The 24872-nt window shown below is 40.7% G+C and overlaps 1 protein-coding gene and 1 non-coding gene across 3 annotated transcripts in view; both read right to left on the bottom strand.

The window, feature by feature from the left end:
• NPSR1 (neuropeptide S receptor 1) overlaps window positions 1-24872 on the bottom strand; it is a 149881-nt gene that overhangs the window by 21166 nt on the left and 103843 nt on the right. The window contains exons 4-6 of one of the 2 annotated variants that reach the window (XM_039239152.1): window positions 19369-19462; window positions 12996-13197; window positions 564-640 (exon numbers count right to left, since the gene is read on the bottom strand). In XM_039239152.1, coding sequence (XP_039095083.1) covers window positions 564-640; window positions 12996-13197; window positions 19369-19462 — 373 coding nt within the window. The remainder of the gene's footprint in view (window positions 1-563; window positions 641-12995; window positions 13198-19368; window positions 19463-24872) is intronic. The other variant, XM_039239153.1, reaches the window with a different exon arrangement.
• LOC120236389 lies at window positions 4011-4117 on the bottom strand. The gene has a single exon (XR_005529665.1). It is a non-coding gene; the product is annotated as a U6 spliceosomal RNA (small nuclear RNA).

The following is a 24872-nucleotide window of genomic DNA, read 5'->3' as shown; positions in this document are numbered from 1 at the left end:
CAGGTCCAGTAATATTTGCCTTCAGCTCCCAGTGCCTGCCATGGGGGAGGGGCTCTGCATTAAGGTTGCCTGCAGCAGGATCCGGGGAAGGGCTGTAGCGGGTGGTCTCAGGCTCATTCTGGGGAGAAACTGACCATTCTTTGCCTGGCTTAGGGTCCAGGAGTGTTCTGTGGATAGACGGCAGTTTTCTCCATCTGTGAATTCAAGCCAGATAGAAATGTCTATGCTCGTGTTTCACTGAATGTGTGCTCCTTGGACAGCTGTCTTTTCACCCCACTGTCCTTCAGGAGGTGGCTCTTTGTCAGGTCTAAGACACTAGGGGGACCTTTGGATCCTGTCACCCAAAGTCCCTCCTTCCTTCTTTGAGTTTTCAGGGAGGCCACAGGGAAGAGACAGTACCTGCGGGGAGAGCCTTTGGTGGGTCAGCTCTGCCGGCTGAGTCCTGAGAGAATAATGCACACTTGTATTCAGGCAAAGCCCAAGCTCATATTTGCTAGGAAAGAAAAAAAAAACTACAGAAGCAAAATTACCGAAGAGTTGGGTCATTCTGATTAGAGACTTACCCGAGCAGTTGGAGATCACTGTCTCATGGGCTTTGCTCTTAATCCAAATGGTTCGGATCACAATGGCATAGATGACACTGTGGAAAGGACCAGACGTAACATTAACACGGCTGGTGGGCTCCTACAGTGAGGACACAGATAGAGGAGCACTCCCAGTGGCCAGAGTGTGAGGTGTGAGGGGAAGGGTCTCTACACCAGGCCTGGTCCCTATCCTTGCTGATGGTGCTCCCAGCAGATGACAGGTACCTCTTTTTTAACTGAGGAGGTTAGGACTTGGTGAAGGGAAATGGTTTCTCAAGATAACTCAGGAGGCCAGAGGTAGAGCTGAAGTAGAGCTGAGATTAGAATCCAAACACTGGTTTGGAGTCAGAAAGATTTATATTTGTAACCAGCTTTACTATGTGCTGGTTGTTTGACCTTGACCTTAGACACTCTTTGTTTTCAATTTTTTTTAATACTCATTTTTGAGAAACAGAGAAACAGAGTGTTGGCGGGGGGGTGGGGGGGCAGAGAGAGAGGGAGGCACAGAATCTGAAGCAGGCTCCAGGCTCTGAGCTGTCAGCACAGAGCCCTAAGCGGGGCTCGAACCCAACAAACCGTGAGATGATGACCTGAGCCGAGGTCAGACATTCAACTAACTGAGCCACCCAGGCACCCCTGACCTTAGACACTCTTTAATGTGGCCCCATGATTCTTGTCTCTGGTATTCATGCCTTTGTGAGATCCCCTCCCCTTGAGTGCGGTGAGAACTGTGACTTCTAATCCGTGCATTGGGCCGAAGGTGATAAATGTCCGTGATTGCATACGAGTGTAGTGCCTGTCTTGCTAGTGTCTCTCTTTGTTTCTGCCATGAGTCCTATGCCTCCAGGAAATTAATTCTGCCAAGAATCCATGAGAGCTTGAAAGAAGATCCTTTCCCAGTGGGGCCTCTGATGATATCCCAGCCCTGGAAGACACCTTGACGGCGTGCCCCGTTAAGCCATGTCCAGACTCCTGACCCATAGACACTGGAGATAACACATATATGTTGTTTTGAGTCACCAGGTTCATGATAATTTGTGACCCAGTAATAGATAAGTGATACACTGAGTAGTATAGGCTGAATGCGTCTCCACCGCCAAATTTATATGTTGAAATCTTTACGACCAAGGCAATAGTATGAGGGGGTAGAGCCTTTGGGAAGTGATTAGGTCCTGAGGGTGGAAACTTCATGGATGAGATTAGTGGTCTTATAAAAGAGACCGCACAGAGCTCCCTAGCCCCTTCTACCATGTGAGGACACAACAAGACATCTGCCACCTGGAAGAGGGTTGTCACCAAAATCTGACAGTGCTGGCACCATGATCTTGGACTTCCAGCCTCTGGCACTGTGAGAAGTAATGTTCAGTTTTTTATAAGCTGCCTAGTCTGTCTGTCTGTTGTTACACAGCCCCAACCAACTAACGCACTCTGCTGACAGTAAAATGCAGTTAATAATGCAAACTTCTTATGAGATTTTTAGGATCAAATGTGACAATATTGAAAATGCCAAGCACAGTGCTTGGAAATTAGCAGAGACTTAATCGATAAATGCCATTTTTCTTTCCCCTCTTTCTTTTCCATTTTTCACATAATATCACATCTACTTTAGCAGGATATAATCGATACCTAACAGGAAAGCAAAGCTTTGGTGACTCAAAAGCATCAGAAAATTTTGTATCTTTTGTCCCCTTTGATGAATATAAAAATTTATACTCCTCTTTAATCAGCTATTTGTTGTTTCTATATATTAAGAAACAACTAAAATTTTTGGGACAAGCATTGCTTTTTTATTTTATTTTATTAAAAAAATTTTTAAGTGTTTATTTCTCTTTGAGAGAGAGAGAGAGACAGAGTACAAGTGGGGGAGGGGCAGAGAGAGAGGGAGACACAGAATCTGAAACAGGCTTCAGGCTCTGGCTGTCAGCACAGAGCCCAACACGGGGCTTGAACTTGGGAACAATGAGATCATAACCTAGGCCAAAGTCCAACACTTAACCAACTGAGCCACCCAGGCGCTCCTTAATATTTTTTTAAATGTTTGTTTATTTTTGAGAGAGAGAGACATAGCATGAGTGGGGGAGGAGCAGAGAGAGAGGGTGACACAGAATCCAAAGCAGGCTCCAGGCTCTGCGTTGTCAGCACAGAGCCCAATGTGGGGCTTGAACCCAAAAATAATGAGATTATGGTCTGAGCCAAAGTCAGATGCTTAATCAGCTGAGCCAACCAGGTGCCCAGCATTGCACAAATTTCCCTCTTGAGAATCACTGGTTAAAACAAAGTCAGAGCTCTGGTCTGCGGTAGCTGACAAAGCACTAATTGTTTTTAATGACCTTTAGAATATAACTTAATTAATGACTGTGTTAAAACCTGCTCCTCATTGCTTTTCCTATTCTCACTGTACTGCTCTGAATGCTCCAGGTGAGCTTGGGACCTTTTTGGAGCATCCTCACTCCTTCTCATATACCTGTCCAGAGAATTTTCTGGAATTTGTATGTCTACTTTAAAGAAGAAATGAGAAAAAAATTACTTGTGAGTCTATTCTTTACCCTAAGTTGGACATTTGTTGCAGCAGGGAAACTTTTTCACCAGGAAATGAAATATAAGGAAAGGTTACAACCACCATGAAACATTAATTATGTATTATAATTGCAACCTCAGTGCTAAATCAATCAGTAATTGAAATTTTCATTGACCACCTGCCATATACACAATGGAAAATTAAGGAAGGTCTTATGTGTTAGTGGTTTAAGACTAAGTTTTCCCCACCCAATCAACTTAGGACCAACCAGGCAAGTGCAAAACAGCTCCTAATAGGTAGGGTGTCCCTTTATTACCCAAATAAGGCCACTTCTGAGAGCAGAGCAGTCATGCATCAGAGAAATCTCTGAATTATATTTGTCTCCTTCCTCCTCTCATTCCTTTCATCAGCAAGTTCTATGGACTTTCCATCCAAAAGGGCTCCATGATTTGTTCCTTCCTCTCCATTCCTGCTCCTCAGCAACAATCCAGATCCTTACAGCCTCTTTTTTTAGTACTTTGACAATTTAAAAAAATGTTCATTTATTTGAGAGAGAGAGACTGAACAAACACACAAAGAAGAGGGACAGAGAGGGGGCTGGAGAAGAGCGAATCCTAGGCAGGTTCTGCACAGTCAGAGCAGAGCCCGACTTGGGAGCTTAATCCCATGACCCTGGGATCATGACCTGAGCCAAAATCAAGAGTTGGATGCCCAACCAACTGAGCCACTCAGGTGCCCTGACAATTTTTTTTTTATTGTAGTAAAATAAACATAACAAAATTTACCAGCTTAGTCATTTTTAAGTGCATGGTTTGGCAGCATGAAGTACATTCACATTGTTGTATAACCATCATCACCATCCATCTCCAGAATTTATCAGTTTCGCTAAGTGAAGCTCTATACCCATTAAAAGTATGGAAGCCTTCATGAATATTCATGTCATCTTCGTGTAAGGACCATACTAATCTTCTCTGTATGATTCTAATTTCAGTATGTGTGATGCCCCAATGAGCTCCCCTTGCCTGATTATTGTGATCTTCTAATGCCTCTACTTAGCTACCATCTTGAATGTCCATGCTGCCATCAAGGTGGCACTCTAGGACACAGAGTCAGTCTCTGGCTTATCTCCCCATTCCTACAACATGGCATCCAGTCTCTTGCGCAGGGCATCCAAAGCCTCCCACAATCTGCCTCTGCCTTCCTTACCTTTACCATCATCATCCTGCTTCCTTCCACCCCACTGACTCTCAATGACATTTCTCCATATCAGTGATGGGAGTGGCCAATAGGAGCAGGCCAACAAAACTAACCTTGACTCCATGCTTCACATGAAGTTGACTTTGGGTGAATCTGAGTTCCAGTGCCTTCCGTCTGTCTGCGTCCACTTTGCTCTCTCACTGAAATGCATTTTAAAGCCCATTCTCGGTATTTCACTTTGCTATGAAAACTTTCTGAGCTGTCCTTGTTCCTCAGTGATAATTAGCTCCCTCTTCCTTGGGGTTTCCATGTTAGTATGATACTGGTTACACTGAGTCTTGTCTATGGTGATCATGTCCTAAAGATCAGCAGATCTATAAATAGCCCATTTGCAGAAACAGAGCTAAAGAATAGGATCTCCATTCTTTTGGTCCAACTTCTTCCATGTCCTCAATCTATTTCCATTCTCTTGACAAGCACACCTTTTCTTCAAGCTCCTTAGAAATCTGAAATGGAAAGATCACCTAGATTGAAGAAAGTATCCCTTATCTGTAACTGGCAGGCTGAATTGTTGATTTTATGGAAGACTATCTAGACACAGATGCATTTTCTTTCCTTTCCTTTATAGAGGCAGCTCATGGTGGAGGGGTGGGGAGTGAGAGCCTAAGCTAGAGCAAACCTTGCAGGACTCTTAGGAGGATGCCTGAACCTAGTTCCTTCATTTGGAGTCTGGATTATGTGTAAGAAGTGTCCAGGAAACAGAACAAAACCTTTACTCTTCTTATGAGACACAACAGAGAGCACCCCATTCAGACTAGATGCCTGACCCCTGCAGAACCCAGCACAAGGTTGGGGAGTTGATAGATGTCCACTGCAATCTTGTTGCCATACGCCTTCAGAGTCAGACAGAGCCTAAGGCCACATCTCTGCCTAACCTTTGGGGCCTGAGGATGGTGTCCAGTTGTGCTCTGAAGGTTGCAGTAGAAGTCAGCCATAGAGAGGACAGGTAGGGGGGGTTGTACTTCACTGGACAGGCTTTTTTCCCCCCTCTTCTCCAAGCAGGGGCTTTAAGGATATTCCTTAGTTGAAAAGGTCTCTCTCCTTCATTAATTAATTCACTCCACTATATGCATTTGAACACGTACTTTGTATCAGGCACCTGTTGAGCCATTGTGGATACCATGGCAGAAAAAAAACAGAGTCCTACCCTTCATGGAGCTCACATTGTATTTGTGGAGATAGACAATAATAAAATGAGGACATAGTAATACATGATTATAGAGGAGCAAAATCATATGAAGATAAAATGTAGAGTAATACAAGAGTATATAATAAGCGCCCTGACTTGTTCTTGGGGTCAGACTTCAGATTTGAGAGATTCAGTGACTTGTCTGTGTTCACACAACTAGAAGATGGGACTGTAGCCTGGGTCCTCAGACTTTAAGGGCTGTTAACCAACTTGTTAACATACTTGTTAAGGAGGGTGCGCAGGCTCCTCTGGGGGCTGTATTGGGTTACACGTGCTATATATGGTTCTAGTTATTTACTGCATGCCTTCTTTGATTCCTAGGCCAGCTTAGCGTCTCTGCTGTGGATCACCTAAGGGGGCTCTCTATTAACCCTACCATACCACTCACCACACTGTTGTAACACCTTTCTTAATTGGCTGCCTTCTCTGTTATACAAGAAGATTCTTAAATTCAAACAGGATGTATGTCTTGTCATTTCTGTATCCCCCTTGCCTGGTCCAGGGTCTGGCAGAAGGTGGTGTCCTACATGTATTATGTATTTCTAGAAATAACTAATGTATGGGAAGAGGCAAGGGGTCAGGGTCTGTGTCTTTGGGCTCTGGGAGACATGAAGGCAGATCTAACTTTGGGGGGAAAGTGTAGAAACAGCGTGATACTTAAGAAACCAAGAGAAACGTGAGAGTTCTGGTATACACAGTCCATTGGCACCGTTTCATGGGCTCCGAGGACAGAGAAAGTCAAAGGAATGCCTTTACTAACTCACTTGGCACCACAGAATTAACTGAGATTTCTCAGAAGCGTTCACTCTGGTGACTTCAGTAGTTCAGAATTCACTGATGTCTGGACCAGCAAGTATGGACAGCTGGATGTCAGGACGCTTTTTGTCGCAAGTTACAGAAAATTCCCAACTCAAATTGTTCTGAGCAATTAGGATGTGTCTTATCTTCCATAATTGTAACTTCAAAGGGTCAAATCTGCGTTCTTTCCATCCCTGTCTCTTTTCTTTTCAGGGTAAGGGTCTTCCCGAGTCAGACCGCAGCAGTTCTAGGTGTCAGTGCAGAGACAGCAATGCCCAGAAGATGAGGCACTGTCCGCTTCTGGGCTTCTTCCCTAAGAATGAGGAAATCTTTTCCCAAAGCTCATCAAAAGACACTCCTTCACATCTCATTGGCTAGAATTGGTCACGTAGCGATTCCCAAACCATTCACATGCTGAGGGGAGAGGCTGCTATGAGGGGCTTCTTGTGGAATGGATATTGGAAAACAAGTCACAAACATCTACCCTAACCTAGCAAATCAGTGAGAATGCCTTTTCGAAAGGTATAACTCTTGCCACCCCTCAGGTAACATATATATTATGTCACTTCCTTTACTAGTATGATGGGTCATTCTCCTTGACCTTGGACCTCATGCCTAGGGACAGTGCTGGCCAGCCCCTGGGTCCTTTTACCCACCATGGCCATGAACTCTACTGGGCTGTACCAACCTTAGCACAGGGCTTTCCCACCATCAGAACTCCATTCCCCAAGCAAACTAGAAGGATTTATTTTTCATGTAACGCGAATCAGTACTCTATGACAAATGTGCTTTTTTCCACTTATTACTTTGCAATCATTGGCCATGGATCTTTTATGTCTCTATCTTTATGTCACAGAGATAAAATTGATATAAGAATGAGAAATCAATTAAATCACAAGAAAATAACCACAGCTAAAGTAAAGCAATTACACTGGGGCTAATAACCTCCCCGGCAGCAGTTAGACAATCGTGTCAAGGTAATTTTTAAATAACAGGAGTTGTGTTGACCCAGAAAAACACTGTATTGCCTTTATTGTCAGTCACTGTGATTTCAAGTCCTGGGAGCCTGATTTAACTAATGACAGGGCAGCTAAATCTTTATTCATACGCAGCTCTCATGAACGTTTGCCGCAGAGAGTACAGCTCCTTCTTCCTGTCTTCTTCCCTCCCTCTCTGCCTTTCTTCCTCTCTCCCTTCTATCCTTTCTCCCTCCCTTCTTTCCTTTCACCAATATCAATGAAGGATCTACCATATGCCAGAAACTGATCTAGTTACTCAATAGCCAGAAATTTCCATAATAGGCGTGTGTGTGTGTGTGTGTGTGTGTGAGTGACATGGCTCCTCTGTCCTATGATTGGTGCAGTTTATCAGTTGGGCCTATATAGCATGTCGGATTTGGAATCCAGAAATTAAGAGACAAAGTTCTATACTCAAGAGATACAGCCACATAAGCAGGTGATGATACTACCACAAAGCCTTCATGGCGACAGAGACAAGCTGAGGTCGGAGGCTATGGGGGAACACCTGAGGCACTATTTGGCCCAGGACTGGCAGCTCTGTGTGGCATTGGTATGTGGAGGGAGACATGAAGAATGTGAACTGAGTTTTCAGAAGCAAGGCAGGGTGAGTGTGGAGGAATGTTCAGTCATAAGGAATGATGTGCAGAAAGGACATCTCACAGACATGAGAGGAGCGAGAGACATCCTTGTTTGCTATGGCTGGAGAAGTGGGTGAAGGGAAAACTCCCTTGAAATAGCCAGGGGACCTTTGAGAAAGACAAGCCATCTTGTTCTAACAGATATGAAATGTATATAAAGTTATAATAAAGCAATGTGGTAGTAGTGGCGAAAAAGCACCTAACCTACTTATTTCTGTGTTCTTTCTTTTCTTAACTATGGCAATTATGATTAACTGGAAATAAAATCATATTTAAAATGAAGAAGATGGGGTGCTTGGGTGGCTCAGTCAGTTTAAGCGTCTGACTTTGGCTCAGGTCATGATCTCACAGCTCATGGGTTCAAGCCCCGCATCAGGCTCTGTGCTGAACATTTGCTCAGCCTGGAGCCTGCTATGGATTCTGTGTCTCCTCTCTCTGCCTCTCCTCCACTCGTACTCTGTCTCCTAAAAATAAATAAATGTAAAAAAATAATAAAATAAAATAAGATGAAGAAGCAAATGACAAACTAGAGACATATTTGCAGCACATAAAAAAAGAAAAAGGTATTGTTTAAGAATATCTTTCCAGATAGGGAGAAAAGAAGATAAAAACAAACTGAAGAAACTAACAAGTTCAGTAATCATGAGAGTATTTATAATTATAAATATGCCTATGATAGAATTTCTATTTCATACCATGGAGAAAAGATAGATTATTCAGTAAATGGTGTGAAGACAAATGACCCAACATTTAAAAAAAAAAAAAAAAACAAATTAATTCAGATCTCTAATTCCTATGTAACATCAAAAATAAATGCTATTGGTCAATTGGCAAATCAAATCAAATATGTTTTTTTTAAAGTGACATTTGTAATGTACTCCCAACACTGAAATTACTTTCAAATAACTAAAATAATAAAGCATTAAAAAGTTAAATCAGGGCTCATGAGTGGATCAGTCAGTTAAGTATCCCACTTTGGTTCAGATCATGATCTCACAGTTCATGGGTTCAAGCCCCGTGTCAGGCTCTGTGCTGACAACTTAGAGCCTGGAGTCTGCTAAGGCTTCTGTGTCTTCCCCTCTCTCTGCCCCTCCCTTGCTCATGCTAGGTCTCTCTCTTTCCCCCCCAAAATAAAACATTAAAAAAAATTTTTTTAAGTTAAATCAAAGTAGAGATAAGTATTTGCAAGAGGCGATTTCCTAAGAAAGAAATGGAAAGCAATAATGTAAAGAAAAACACAGGTAAATGTGCACATGCCACAGTGTGAACCGTGGATGTATTAGAGAGAAGTTATATACATTTCATTCATAGTTTCTCCTGCATTGTTATGAAGTTTGCACATGCTTTCCTACAATTCTTTTAACTTTTTAAATTTAGTCATTTGACTTTCTCATTTCTAATTTTTGTTATCCATGCTGTCTCTCCTTTCATAATTATGTTAGTCATATTAACTGAAAGCAAAATAAAACCATATTCAAAATGAAAAGGCAAATGACAAACTAGGGAAATATCTTCAGTGCCTGAAAACAGGAAAATCTCATTACTTAAAGAATATCTTTGAAAATAAAGAATAGAGAAAACAAAATAAAGTTGAGAAAAATGGGTAAAGGAATAGAATATGTAATTTATTTAAAAAAGAAAGATAATAATATTAAATTTTTAAAATCTCATCTGTTGGGGCGCCTAGGTGGCTTAGTCGGTTAAGCGTCTGACTTTCGCTTGGGTCATGATCTCGCGGTTCGTGGGTTCGAGCCCCGCGTCGGGGTCTGTGCTGACTGCCAGCTCAGAGCCTGGAGCTTATTTCAGAGTCTGTGTCTCCCTCTCTCTCTGACCCTCCCCTGCTCACGCTCTCTCTCTCTCTCTCTCTCCTAGAAATAAATAAAAATATTTTAAAAAAATCTCATCTGTAATGAAAAAAATACAAGTTAAAACAATGATATATGTATTTTTTGCCTCTCAGTTTGGCACGGATGTATGTATTCATGTATGTATGTGTATATATATGTATATATATATGTAGGTGTGTATCATGCCTGAAGAACAATGAAGCATGAGGCATGGTTCATAAAGTGAATGAAATGCCTTATTTGAGTTGTTTCTTTTGTCTACTTAAGCGTGGAATTAAAAAGCTTAACTTTACCTAAAAGAACTATAAGCAACAGAATCAAACTCAAGGATCAAAAGTATAATTAAGAAGGGAGAAAACAACAATGGTGAACCTTAGCTCTGAGAGATATGAAATTGTAGGGAGTTATCCAAGGGGCTAGCTGGACAACGATAAGTAGATAAATTCCTCACAAGATTCTATTTGGACCTGGTCTTGGGTAAAGAAGGGAGTAGGAGGGGTGCCTGGGCAGCTCAGTCAGTTGAGCATTGGACTCTTGATTTTCACTCAGGTCATGATCCCAGGGTTGTGGGATCAAGCCCCCAGTCTGGCTCTATGCTGAGCGTGGGGCCTGCATAGGATTCTCTGGGTCCCTGCCCCCCCCCCCAGTTCTCTACCCCACTCTCTCCTTCTCTCTCTCAAGCTAAAAAAGAGAAGGAGGAAGAAGAGGAGAAGGGAGAAGGAGAAGGGGAAGACGAAGAAGACGAAGAAGACAAAGACGACGAAGAAAAAGAGTGAAGGAGCTGATGGCGGTGGAACCATATGCCCCTGAGAGAAGCTCTTTCTTCAACAGGAGGATCCTGACCATGAAGAGCAAAGCTCATAACTGAGCAGATAGGAAACCCTTCAGAAAAACTCAAGGTTGGAGGGTGGTCATTCTGAAGCTCCATCATTCTACCACAGCTAGGGAGCAAGGGGAAGGATTTAAGGAGGCTGTACTTTGATGAGGGGTGAGTGAAACTTGCTTTTAAAAATCATCCCTTCAGCATCAAATTATACTTAGCTTTTTCCAAGGACACTACAAGAACACACAAGTTGGGCTATAGGCAAGTTTGAGAGGTCCTGGCCGGGAGAAGCAGCTAGGGACAGTGAAAGAGCCGCAGGTCGGATCTGGCCAGACAGCGCGCTGGGAGCCACGTGATTCACATACTGTATTCACCCTGCTAAGCAGGGGTTTGGACTGATTTTGTGAACTGATGGGAAATCAATCAAGAGAGAACAAGGACATACGCTGCCACTGAAATCTATGCATTAGTTGCCTGTGACAGACAGCGGAAGCCACTTCCTCCCAAATGCTTACCCCTGCGCCTAGCCGCCCTCCTCTTCCATGTGCTCCTTTCCAACGATGCTATGACTTACCTTTGATTGGTTGTCTAAATACCCTTCATCTTTCCTTCAGGATTCCTCCCAAATTCAGCTTGGTAGAGAGGAGGCAGTATGATGAAATAACGAAGATGTCAATTTGTCAATTCAGCAGAGATGACTGGGCAACCTCTAGCATCAGCAAGGCTGCTTGGCTGGCTATGGGATCACTGCCCTGCCTAGCTCCACCGCTGGGCAGGTGTTGGGTGAGTCATTTTGCTTCTTTTTGCCCTAAGCCTACTTTTATGAAACATTTGGGGGCTGGATTATGTGATGGATAACATTTTTCCAGCTTTGGTATTTTATGAGACTAAAGATGAGCAGCGAGCAAGAATACGTGATTCCCATAATGTCAGAAAACACTTGAAAAATACTTAATGCGCATAACAATTAATAGTCAAAGAAATGGGTATTAAAACAGTGAGATATCTTTCCAAAACCTCTATGCTTTACAAAGATTTAATAAAGAAGTGGTGTCATCTTCCACCGGGGCAGGGGAAGAAAACTCAGAGCTCTTTTCTGCTGTTGGCAGGAATACACCTTTTCTCTAGGGCAGTTTGTGACTATGCATCTGAAGTCTTAAAATGAGCATCATCTTTGATCTAAGAATTCCACTTAGAATGGATTCTGAAGGAATAATCAAGGACTCATGAAAAAATGTAAATGTAAAGATTTTTATTGCATCATTATTTATATGATCCAAAACCAAAGGCTGATCTTCCTTCAACCAAGGGAAATTAGGGGACACACCAGGGCAAGCCTGGGGACACTCAAAAGGTGCAGAATCCGCCCGGCCATGCACACATCCAACAGGCCAGCGTCTCCCTATTCCCATACTACCCACCCATGCAGAGCCACTTTGTCAGAAATAATCCTGCCATATGACTAGCGAGACCTGCCTCTCCAGGTGGCTGTGGTTTTCTCTGCTGAAAGACCATCAATGGCAGAACAAAGGAAACTTCCTATGGCTTGGTGGTTAAGGCCCTTTATAACCGAGCCTCACACCACCAGACCCACCAGAAAGAGCTTATTGCCAGCTTCTCCTTTCCCCCACTGACAGCGCCTGCCTGCCCTTTTCCCTGTCACCACACTTACTCTAACCCCCAGTCACCAGGGAGCCTGCTTTCCTCTCTCCTTTCCCCTCCCCTACCTGAATTCTTCTCTCCTTCAACGGCGGCTTCCAACAAATGTTCCCTGCCATTACCTGACCTCACTGCACATACTTGCTAGTATAGTTTTTGTGTACATTGCCTTTTCCCCATTTTTTTCTCAGTTTTGTTTCTAGTTTGCCTATCTTTTCAATTATAATGTCTCTGAAACTGGTTCTCTGTCTTATATTTGAAAGACTACATACTAAAGGAGAAAAAACAGGCATGAAATCAGAAAAACCCATGTTTAAATCTTGTGCAAAGTTGGGTAGGTTACTGGACCTCGCTGAGCCTGAATTTTACCACACATAAAATGCAGATAACAGTAGTTCTTTCATCGAGTTGTAATATGGTTAATGGGACAATTGTTAACCACTCAGCACAATGCTTGTCCCATAGCACATACTCAGAAAATATTAGTTCCCTTCTTTTACTCCACTTTGGAGAAGCTGGGCTTGACACACAGTAGCTTTAGATGAAATCTTGTGGTCTGGCCACTTCCCTCAAGGACACCAGGAATAATGAAAGACCTGTAGGGGAGGAGAGCAGGAATTGGTGCACCAGGAAAGACATGGGTTTGGACTGCAGGTCCCTTACCTGATGATTGTCAGAGGGATGAAATACACCAGGAAGGCCACAATGGTCATGTATGGGGTCCAGTAGGAGTCATCAGGCCACAGTGCCCAGCACTGCACTTCACCATTAGAGAGTTTCCTTTTCCCAAATATGATCAGGGTGGGAATGGAGAAGAGGAACGAAAGGCTCCAGGCAATCATGATGAGGACCTTGGCTTGTTTTTCTGCTCAAAGGAAAGAGAAGTTGGATGGTTTGTCCATGTAGACATCAAAGCACCCAATATGAGGACAGTATGAAAGGTGAGAAAGAGGCCGAAGATGTGTCTGACATCTTCGCTGGGCGAGGAGCATGGCTGTGTGGTCAGACAGAGAGGGAACATTGTAGAAGGTAATCATGATCGCATGAGCATCAAAGGAACAGACCAATGCACGTGCAATAAAGGAGGAGAAGTGAGCCAGAAGTGGTCCAGGGAGGTAGAAAAATGTCAACACCACCCCCCCGCCTTGATGTTCTCAGAAAGAAGGCTGAGAAGCATCCTATTCAGAGATGTCAGGAGGACCAGGGATCTCAGGAGGCAGAGGGTGGAGGGAACCTACTATGATGTGGTTGACGATGTAAGGGAGTTGGTTCCTGGAGGAATCAAGGAAAATTCTGGGTAGAAAGAGAGGAGTGGGAATTTCATGAGAAAATAAGCACAGAGCAGGATGGGATTGAGGGAGCAAGTGCTATGGCAGGAGGACTTTTTCTCTTGATCAGATAGATGTGATACCTGCTAGGTTTCTGCAGACCTTGACACCATAAGTAACTGTTCCTGAATGCTTTTGTTCTTTCACTGTTTAAAATTCAAATTTTATCTTCTTCTGTAGGTCCTAGAGCCTGGACTTTTAAGAGTGATTTGCAACTCCTGGGCCCCACTCAGACTCCACTTGATGGGTTAACAATGTATTCACTTGTGAAAGGGATGGGCAAGGAAGTGATCAAATTCAAAGAATAGGAAACTGCTTTAGAATTAATTCCACCAAGGTACTAAAAATGTTTCCCCAAAGTCCTCCCAGGGCACATGCTTGGAATTACTTTTCTCATACGGGTTCTGGGCTATACCAGGAAGTCCCCAGTCTTAGGCTATTCCACAGCCAGATGTGTCACCAGCAAACACACCGCAGTGGCAAGACTGTTGACCTTCTGGCCAGGGGAGCCCACCTGCCATAAAGAGTGACCGTTTGGGGCTTAACACTCAGGGACAGAACAGATGAAATGCAGTCTGGGTGTTAGGTAGGCCATCTTCTGTTACCTTCAAAGTGGCCTGTGTCTCCTACCCATAGAAAGTTAGATTCTCATTCCATAACCTCTTGTCCAATTCTGTACTTCTGTCTTAGCCTCTACCTTTTATACATCAAGCATATCTTCTTTGCTTTTCGTAATGGAAGTTACACACGATAATTATACAGAAATACCAGCAGAGGGGCACCTGGGTGGTTCAGTTGGTTGAGCGTCCGACTTCGGCCCAAGTCATGATCTCATGGTTCATGGGTTCGAGCCCCGTGTTGGGATCTGTGCTGACAGCTCAGAGCCTGGAGGCTGCTTTGGATTCTGTGTCTCCCTCTCTCTGCCCCTCCCCCACTCATGCTTTGTCTCTTTCTGTTTCTCAAAAATGAATAAATGTTAAAAAAAAAAAAAAGCAAAGAAATACTAGCAGAGAAATAGAAACAAAAAGAAGGGGGAAAAAAGTCCATAGCGGCACCACCCAGAAATAGCCAGACTAAATTTTGATAGTGCATTCATATATAATAGATAGATTACACGTATAAAAATGAGAACATAATATATATGCTGCTTTTCAACCTAATTTTTTCCCTGAAAAGAATTTTATGGCCATCTTTTCACATCAAGAAAATCTTTGTCAAAAAATTTTATGACATCTTTTCATGTCTACATCTATACAAGTGGCATTCAGACTTTTTCAGGCAGTGAAAGCCTTTCATCAAATATAATTTTATCCTGAGCCCAGTGCAGGATGCCCGGGGAGCTCAGGTTGAGGCTGGGTGACAGCCAGAAGCTTCCAGATCTGTCTTGGAGCAAGTCTACAAAAAGAGCCCTCCAGGGCCAGTGTGTGAAATTTAATTTGAAAAGCACTGATAAATTTCAGACCCCCACCATTACACAAACTGTAATTTTATCCCTACCCCCACCCAATTCCACTAAACTGCAATTTTATCAATAGCCTATTATTAAGTATTTAAATTGTTTCAAATTATTTTTATTACAAATAATTTTTATGTATCTCTTTGTACTGCTATTGCCTTAGGATAAACTCATAGAAACAGATTTTGGCATATATTATTAAGTTTCTCCCAGAAGTGTCTACAAAGTATGGCTTCCACCAGAAGTGTACAGACATGACTAATTCCTTACACCCTCCCAACCCCGAGAGGATTCCTCTTCTTACTCTTGTTACCTCACTGGTAAGATTTCATATCCAAATGTTTAATTCTTGCAATTCTTCAGTTAGTGGTCCAAAAGAGCATTTCTGTATATGTCCACCCATTTTTCTTTGTTTCTTAATAATTTGTTCATGTTCTTCGCCCACTTTTTCTATTGGTATGTTTTTACTTCTTTGCCCCACAGTTCTTTACAAAAACAATATTACCCCTTTGTAATAGAAAATACAAATATTTTTTATTTGTCATTTTGCTTCTTAAGTATGTGTACAATATTTATTATTTGTATAAAGAGATTTAATGTTTCGATGTAATGAGAACAACATTTATTTCCCTTATTGTTTCTGCTTTGGGTGTTATTCTTAGGAAGATCTTTCCCTCACACACACAAAAAAAAGTTTTACTCATATTCATTGAGTTTAAAATTTTTACTTTTTCAATCCAACTGGCATTTACTTTATAATTAGCTGTGACGGATAGCAGTCTAATATTTTTTAAGTGGCTAGACAACTATACTAACATCATATACTGAATAACTCATTCTTTTCTAACTGATTTGTTACTCTATATGCTTTACATACATTATTCTGGTTTCAGTAGCATGTTTTTTAAACTATCAAGCTTTTATATTATGTTTTAATATCTGGTATGACATATTGCTCTTCGTTATTAATGGATGCTTTCCTAATTGTTCTCATCTTTATTTATCCTGAAGAGCCTTGAAATGTCAGCTTCTCTGGAGTTGCTGGGCTCAGGAAACTACCACTTTAGCAAAAAGCAGTAAAAATATCAGGGAAATGTGGCCTGCCCTTCCCCTCTCCTTCCTTTGGTTTAGTTGAACCACGTGTGACTCTATGTGGCTTTCACGTGCTCCTGTTCTCCACAAGGTGTGCTGCCCGGTGGGGAATGGCTTTCTGTTGTCATCTCTTTGTTCAGTGATGTAAACCCTTAGTCCTGCCCCTCAGGCTTGCCCTTAAAATCCAATGAGCTGTGGCATCAAGAGACTCTAGCATAGGGTTCCTTGTTCTCACCTATACCTCACCCCCAAACTCTTACACAGCCAATACAGCTTTCCTGGGGGCGTGGCATCCATGTGTGCTGAAAATTCCCGGAAGTTACTGGGATTTAGATGGCTTCTTTCCTTGGGTCCCACCCAGCTGCTGGTCATCTCTATTTTTTTTAAACTATTATTATTTTAAAAATTTTAATGTTTATTCTTATTTTTGAGAGAGACAGAGACAGAGCGCGAGCAGGGCAGGGGTGGAGAGAGAAGGAGACAGAGAATCCGAAGCAGGCTCCAGGCTCTGAGCTGCCAGCACAGGGCCCAACACAGGGCTTGAACTCACAAACCATGAGTTCATGACCTGGGCGGAGATCAGACTCTTAACCTACTGAAACACCCAGGAACCCTAAGTCTCCTCTATTTCTATGTCTCTTCCATGACTTCAGTGGAATTGGCAGAAAGAAAGGGAAAATGGCTAATTTCCATTTCCAACTTTCATCTTTCCCCGAAGCCATTGGAGATGATTATTTTCCAAGTGCTCCACACTGAACCTCTATGAATTTTGTAGTGAGGAAATAAACTACTTTACATCTTTAACCGAACACTATGATATTCATTCCTGCCTTTTCTGTAATTTAGGACACTGTTCACAATACTGTGGTGTCTTCTAGAACTAGTTATATCTGCTATGAGCAGATGATTTTTTTTTTTTTTAACCTAATGAATATGGTGACACAGGTAACTAACCATGTTTCCCTTCTGGCTATGGATTCCCTAAGCCTCCACCTTCTACCAAATGTCCTGAAACACCTCTCACATGTTTTCTTATATGATTTCCCTTCACTCATATTTCTGCACTTTGAGATACTCTGATGTATATGTTTCCTGTACGCGCCCCCCAAACCTTCCTGGGGCCTACTGGGCATAGATGAATAGATGAATGAATACGTATATCACACTTTCGTATAGAACGTAAAGTGTTTCTCCCATTTCCCTTCATTCCACTCCCTGCTTCCATCTTTATCATGATTGCTGAGGCAATGGTAGTGTCCAGAACGCTCAGTGCTGGTCACATACCTTCTCTCTCTCTCTCAATTTCTCTCTCTCTCACACACACAGACACACACAGTGAAACAAAAACAACCCTAGAGAAAGCCTAAAATGGGTGCAAATTCTATTTTTAAATTTGTTTTAACGGCACATAACTCATCAATACACCTTCTTGTATGTAAGTCCCTGTGGTCATTATGACTAGTCCAAATCCCATCCCCAGAAGTGAGGACTGGTTGGTATGTAATTGCAAGCAATTGCTTATTACTTTTTCTTTCTTTACTGTCCATGGCTCTCAATGTCTCAGTAAGGCAGGATATGGTAGTCAAAGACACCCAGGCTGTCTTGGGTTCAAGTCTTACCCCTACACCTACCAGCTGTGTGATCCTGAGCAAGTTACTTTAGTACTCTGAATTGCAATTGTCCCAACTGTAAGATTCAGATAATAATAACACCTATCTCCGAGAGATGTTGTAAGAATTAAAGTACTTAACATGCATAAAAAGCTTAGAGTCATGAATGGAATATAGTATGCAATCAATAAATCTAAGCTACTGAAGCTTCTACATAGGTTAGCCAGCCATTCTTCCAATGAGGGAATTCCTGCTATTCTAAGCAACGTTACAATAAACAACATATGTGCATACATGCATGCATGTGGGTGTTTGTCAAGAGAAGATACCAAAAAGTAGAATTCTTATGTCAAATGGCACATTTTATATTTTAATTAGATATTGTTTACCTGCCATTCAAAGGGTCTATGCCAATATTATCTAATATATTCAATAGTATCTGTTGACATTAATTCTACTTATTCCAAGGTTCTGCTTATTCTGCTCATTTTGCTTTCTTAGCTGTAAACTCTGCAGAATGGTATTTTAAAGTATTATCTATTTTCCACACTTTGGCTTTTGTCCTATTTTCTATATTTGCACCTCATCTTTGTAGTCAAGATTTCACATTAAGTTCTCCATTTTATAAGTTTTCATAGCCTGCTTGAGAAAGAGTGGTATGGGTCGCTAAACATTGGGTTATTACTTGCTTTCAGAGGTCATGGAATAAAGTGGGCTCTGCTCATGGGCAGAGTAATAGATAATTAGCCTCATGACTAGGTACACATTATCCCTCCAAGGACTCATTGATTCCCAAGACCCTCAACTCTGTCTCTTCAAATCCAGCATCCACATGATTAGGATCTCTGTGGCCTCTCTAGGGCAGGAGAGGCCAGAAGGAAGGGAAACATGCAGTGACTGACTCTCCTCATTGTGCTCCAGAAATCACCCTGATAGTTTCCTTGAGTCCTTCTTGCCTTGGGCCTTTACACAATCTTAACACTTTATCCACATTACTGTTGACTGTGGGTACTGTCAGCTGTGTGGTTTCAGCCTGCCCTCTGACCCATCTGCTTCCTTCTTCTGGGGATTCCTCACTCTCACTGGATCAAGGAGAGTTTTTTCCTTGTTTCCAGTATTATTATGAACTAAAATAATCTTCCCAGTTATTTCTGTGGTTTGGAGTACAGAGGGCAAGGTGCTTGTTTCTGGAAAATGAGCAAGTTGAAGTGGGAATATTCATTTCTCAGGAGAGGTATATGTGTCAACACTGCTTTAAAGGAAAAAGCCAGAGGCATTAGGGTCAAGGTAAATGGTCACAAAGAGGGCCCAGCGAATTGCCTTCCCTAGTGGCTCTTGATCATCCATGGGAACCATCAACATTTCCCCAGGCATTCTGCCTGTCTTTCTACGTCTTTGTGGACAATCAGACCCATGAAGTAGAAAGAAAGTAAAGCAGGGGAAAGTAGGAGGAAAAGAACCATTATGAAGAGGGCAATATTAGTGAAAAAAATCTCACTCTCACCCAAAGATGATTTCTTACAGAAGAAGGCTTGGTTGAGCCAGCTCACCTCCTTGCAGGAACTTCATGGGGTAGACGATGGCATGGTATCTGTCTATGCTGAGGGACACCAGGACATAGGTAGAGGCATAGAGCAGCACAACCTGAAGAGAGAAACAAGAGGGGCTGCATGATTTCATAGAAGTGAGGGAATCCACACAATGGGATGAAGACTTCTGTGCTATTGAGAAAGCTGCGCACCAAATCTAGGGAGGGGTGAAGTTTGGGTTAGGGAGAGAAATGATTGACTCCCTGTGTCTACAAGCAGATTGTCGTTCTTGGTGCTGCACCTGTCATTGCTAGTCGTGGCCTGCGAGAATGCTTCCAGCTCATTCTTCCTCAGTCATTCACTTGGCTTCTTGGAGACTCCACTTCTCAGGATCAGAGTCTCTCGACATTTGCATGGTACATTTGTTTGTAATTGACTTTTAAAACTAACTTAATTTTCCCTGCCACCGTTGACATTCCAGAATAATTAGAAACAAACGTTCATTTGCCTTTGATCAGTATGAGTTGTTGAGAGACAATGGAAGGGATCTGGCTTCCGGGAGCTCGTGTGCTGTTTAGAATCATTTATCACCATCTGCATCGATAGTCTCAGAGCTCACTTCCTCCTACATTTCTCTAGTAAAGCTATTCATTACGGTCAGTCTTTGGGTCCCCCCCCCCCCGCTTCCTCCTTCCCACCCTCTCTTTTATTAACCTTACCCATGCCCTTTAATTTTCCTGAGTACAGTGTTATTTGCATGGTTTGCAGAGAAGGAAATTGGGATAAAATAGGTTAACATCTCTCATGTGAAGAGCATAATCAAAATGTAATTAAATGAAATATGTTTGAAAGAATGATCAAGGTGGAAAATTTTCAGGTAACTTTAAGCTTCATTTCTACCAAGAATCTAGTCATATCTCCATTTTGTAACATTTGGATCAATTCCAGAGCAGAAAAGAATAACTCAAAGACCAAAGTCTAAGGGTGAGTGTCTGAATCCCTTCTAAAACGAAATAGAAATGTCATGAGTTTGATAATAACTTTTGTCTGAATCTATGCCTTATTGTTCATTCTCTCATTCAGACAAATAACAATCAACTATATTATTGTTCTCTACTATTTTTATTTGTATAACAGGATGCAAATGCATCCTGGCACGAATGTTGTGGAAGGTATTACAGGGAGGGGGTTCTAAGGGCTGATGAGAGACTGAAGGCTCTCCTGAGGGATATAAGAAGAAATTCTCCTCTTGCTAAAAAGATGCACAATGGACAAAGAGAAGAATTTTGGTCAAATTTAACCCAAAAATTTACACAACTGTCTTCTTAGAGAAAACTGGATTTCTATGTGTGATCTATGAATTCAGAATTATTAAGGCCAGCCACAAACAGCATAGTAGGTGGCGTTCAAGGAATATGAGAAAGAAAGCCCCCAAGGGCAGAACTCTATGGGATGGAATGTCTTGGTGAGAAGGTCATAAGAATCTCAGCTGTCTTTGACTGTGCTGAGTGAGGTGGCCAACAAAAGTTCAGAATTTGGAGCAAAAAGAAAAAGGTCACAATAAAGAGTGCCTGGAGGAGTAGGCAATGTTAATACAAAGAGATGTACTTTCAGACGGTCAAAAACAGGAGTTAATTTCAAGGGTCTTCAAACGTGTGGGCAGGGTAAAAAAATGAAAGGTTACATAAAAGAAATGCATTTCAAATTGTCATGCCTCATTTTTACAAAAATAAATGCCAGAAAACAGCATAAAAACATGTTCAGAGTTTTGAAAGAAAAATTATGATCCAAGAATTTTGTAAATATCATTTCTGTGCCAAGGCACAGAATAGTTTTCTTAGATGTATAGAAGAAGAAGAAAGGATAACATCACATAATCTTTTGAAAAATCTTCCCTGAGGAAACATTTCTGCTGACTGGGCATTATTTAAAAATTAGGAACTCTAAGACGAGGGACAGGATTGAATAATAAGTAACAAGTCCCCAGAATCCCACAAAATGTTCACAAAATGACTATGAATATAGTTAGGAAACATTCCAGGGACAAATCTGGGGAGTTGAGTGCAAAGAGAGAGTAGAAGGAAAGAAATCTTGTTATGTATTTCCATTTGGTCATTTTAGACATCTCTTTTGTTTTTTACTTTGATAGAGACATGACATTTAAAAATTAAAAATAAGCTAAGATATAAAATAAAAGTGGAAAAAAATAATTTATTAGCTCCTTACGGCTATTGTAACAAGTTACCGCAAACTTCGTGGTTGAAATCAGCATAAATGCACTTTCTTACACTTCTAGAGACTAGAAGTCCAAAATTAGTTACACTGGGTCAAAAATTAAGGCGTTGGCAGGGCATCCTCCCTCCATTGGCCGCAGCGGAGAATCCATCCCTGGTCTCTTTCAGCTGCAAAAGGCCACTGGTATTCTTTGACTTGTGGCCACACCTATCTCATCTCTGAGTCTATGGTTACAATGTCTCTTCTGTCTGTTTGTCAAATCTCCGCCCCGCTTCTCTTTTATAAAGGATATATATGATTACACTTGGACTCATCAAGATAGTCTAGAATAGTCTCCCCATTTCAAATTCCTGAATTTAATTATATCTGCAAAGTCCTTTTTTGCCATATAAGGTAATATATATATAGGTATCAGGGATTAGGATTTGGATTTTTGGGTGCCATTTTCAGCCTACTGCAATTAATAACCAAGCAGGAAGGGGGCAAAAAAGCATGTAAATAAAAAAATTAACACATAAAGATTAAAATGAGGTGATTTAAATAACACCAAACACTATTTGTCTCAATAAATATAAATGACTTAAGCTCCTTGACTAAAATGAAGACTACGTACAAAATCCTTCCCCAAATCTAACTGTATACTGTGTTGAAAACAAGCCTCTCAGTCCAAATTATTATCAAAGTTTAAAAACAGAGTGATGGCCAAAGGCATAGCAAACAACTAAAACCAGAAGAAGGCATTTACTACAATACTACTATTTGACAAATTAAATTCAAAACAAACTGTACTACATAGGACAAAGGGATTATTTTTATTGATAAAAGATAAAATACATAATGATGATAGAATATTAATAAACTTATATGTAACAAGTAACATAATACTAAATATGCATAACTAAAATGTTCAAAGACTTACCAAGTATAAAACACAATAATATATAGAAACAATTAAACACACTTTAACAATAATACATATTATTGTAAAACATCTAGGCAACATTTTAAAAATTGATCATAAAATAAACTACCAAGAAAAAAATTCCTCAATAGATTTCAAAATTATACAACTTATATAATTTGCATATTTAAAACAACAAGAAATACAAACTGAAATTAGCATCATGTTATTTTTTTAAATACCACTTGGAAATTTAAACACCCTTGTAATTAACTTGAGTCAAGAAGGAAATCAAAGTACAATTATAGTCAATTCATAAATGTCAACAATGAAAATTCTACACATCAACAACATATGGGATACCATTTGGATAACAGATGGCAGATTGAGGACATATGTCTGAATTCTCACTACCCCACCCCTCTATTCTGACAAAAATGACCTAGGAAATATAAAACCAAAGAAAATCTTGCACAGAAGTTGAGACTTAAATGCAGCAAACTTAGAAAAATTTTATTTAGAAATATACCAGATTGGATTCATGTAAAGGAGGATCCCTGAATTGACTTAAAAAATTAATGTACTTATTTTTTAGAGCAATTTTAGACTTACAGAAAAAAAGATAGTGTCCACCTCCACCCCCCCGCTTTTGCCCATTATAAACATCTTTCTTTAGTGTGGGCCATTTGTTAAAACTGATGAACCAATATCAATACATTACCATTAAAGTCCATACTTGTGTTGTTTAGTTCTATAGGTTTTGACAAATGAATAATGTCACCTATCAATGATTCATACAGAAGTTTCACTGTCCTAAAAATGCCTTGTACTTTACCTAGTCTATCTTGCCAAATCCCTAGCAACCACTGATATTTTTACTGTCTCCATAGTTTCCCTTTTCCAGAACATTATATAGTTGTAATCATACTTCTCTAGCCTTTTCGGACTGACTTCTTTTACTTAGCAAAGTTCACATAATATTCCTCCATGACTTTTCATGGCTTGAAAGCTCATTCTGTTTTATTGTTAAATATTATTCTATGATATGGAAGCACCAAAGTTTTTTTTAAATCCATTCAGCTTTTGAGGAACATCTTACTACCAATTTTTGACAATTACGAATAAAATTGCTATAACATTCTTGTGCAAGTTTGTGTGAACATATGCTTTCAACTCAACTGGATATATACCTAGGAGCACAAATGCTATACTGCATGATAAGAGTATTTTCTCTTTGTTTTTAATGTTTATGTATTTATTTTGAGAGACTGTGTTCATGTAAGCAGGGAAGGGGACAGAGAGAGAAAGAGAGAGAGAGAAAGAGAGATTGAGAGAGAGAAGGAAAGAATCCCAATCAAGCCCCACACTGTCAGCGCAGAGAGCCTGACACAGGGCTTGATCCCATGACCCTGGGATTGTGACTTGAGCCAAAATCAAGTGTCCCACGCTCAAGCAATGGAGCCCCACCGAGGCTTGTGGGGCTTGCAAATATTTTTTCCATTCTGTGCCTTGTCTTTTCAGTCTCTTAACAGTGTCTTATGCAGATAAATAAGAAACTTTCATAAAATCAAACTTTTCATTTTTATTCTTTCATAGGTTGTGCTTTTGACGTTATATCTAAAAAGTCATTGAGAAACCCTAAGTGCCCTAGCTTCACTCCTATGTTTTCTTCTAGCGGTTTTATAGCGTTGCATATTTCATTCAAATCTATATTCATGTTGAGTTAGTTTGTGAAAAGTGTAGGGTTTCATGATTATTATTTTTATGTGAATGTCCCATGACTCCAGCAGTATTTCTTGAAGAGGCTATTTTTTCTCCATTGAATTGTCTTTGCTTCTTTGTCAAAGATCAGTTGACTTTTTGCGTACATTTGTTCCTGGGGCCTCTGTTCTGTTCCACTGATCTATTTGTTGATTCTCTGCTAATATCATGCTGTCTTGATTTAGCTGTAGCTTTATAGTAAGTCTTGAAATCAGATTGTTTCAGTCTTTCCACTGTGTTCTTCAGTATTGTGTTGGCAACTGTCTTTCGCCTTTCCACATAAATTTTAGAGTTTGTCTATATCTATAAAATAACTTGGTGGGATTTTTATTGGGATTGCATTGAATTTATAAATGGTTTGGAGCTGAATCAACATCTTATCAATAGTGAGACTTCCTATCTATGAACATAGTATATTTATCCATTTACTTAGATAGCCTTTGATTTCTTCGACCAAAGTTTTGTGTTTTCTTCATACTGATTTTGCACATATTTTGTTAGGTTTATACCTAAGCTTTCATATTTTTGGTGCTAACATAAATGGTATTGTGTTTTTAATTTTAAATTCAAATTGTTTACTGCTGGCATATAAAAGCACAACTGACTTTTGTTACTTACTAATCTTATA

This window comes from Hyaena hyaena, unplaced genomic scaffold (assembly GCF_003009895.1).
Source record: "Hyaena hyaena isolate Hyena2069 unplaced genomic scaffold, ASM300989v1 scaffold_153, whole genome shotgun sequence".
Taxonomy (NCBI): Eukaryota; Metazoa; Chordata; class Mammalia; order Carnivora; family Hyaenidae; genus Hyaena; species Hyaena hyaena.
The sequence above is the reverse complement of the archived record's forward strand: the minus strand, read 5'-3'. Positions and strand labels throughout refer to the sequence as shown.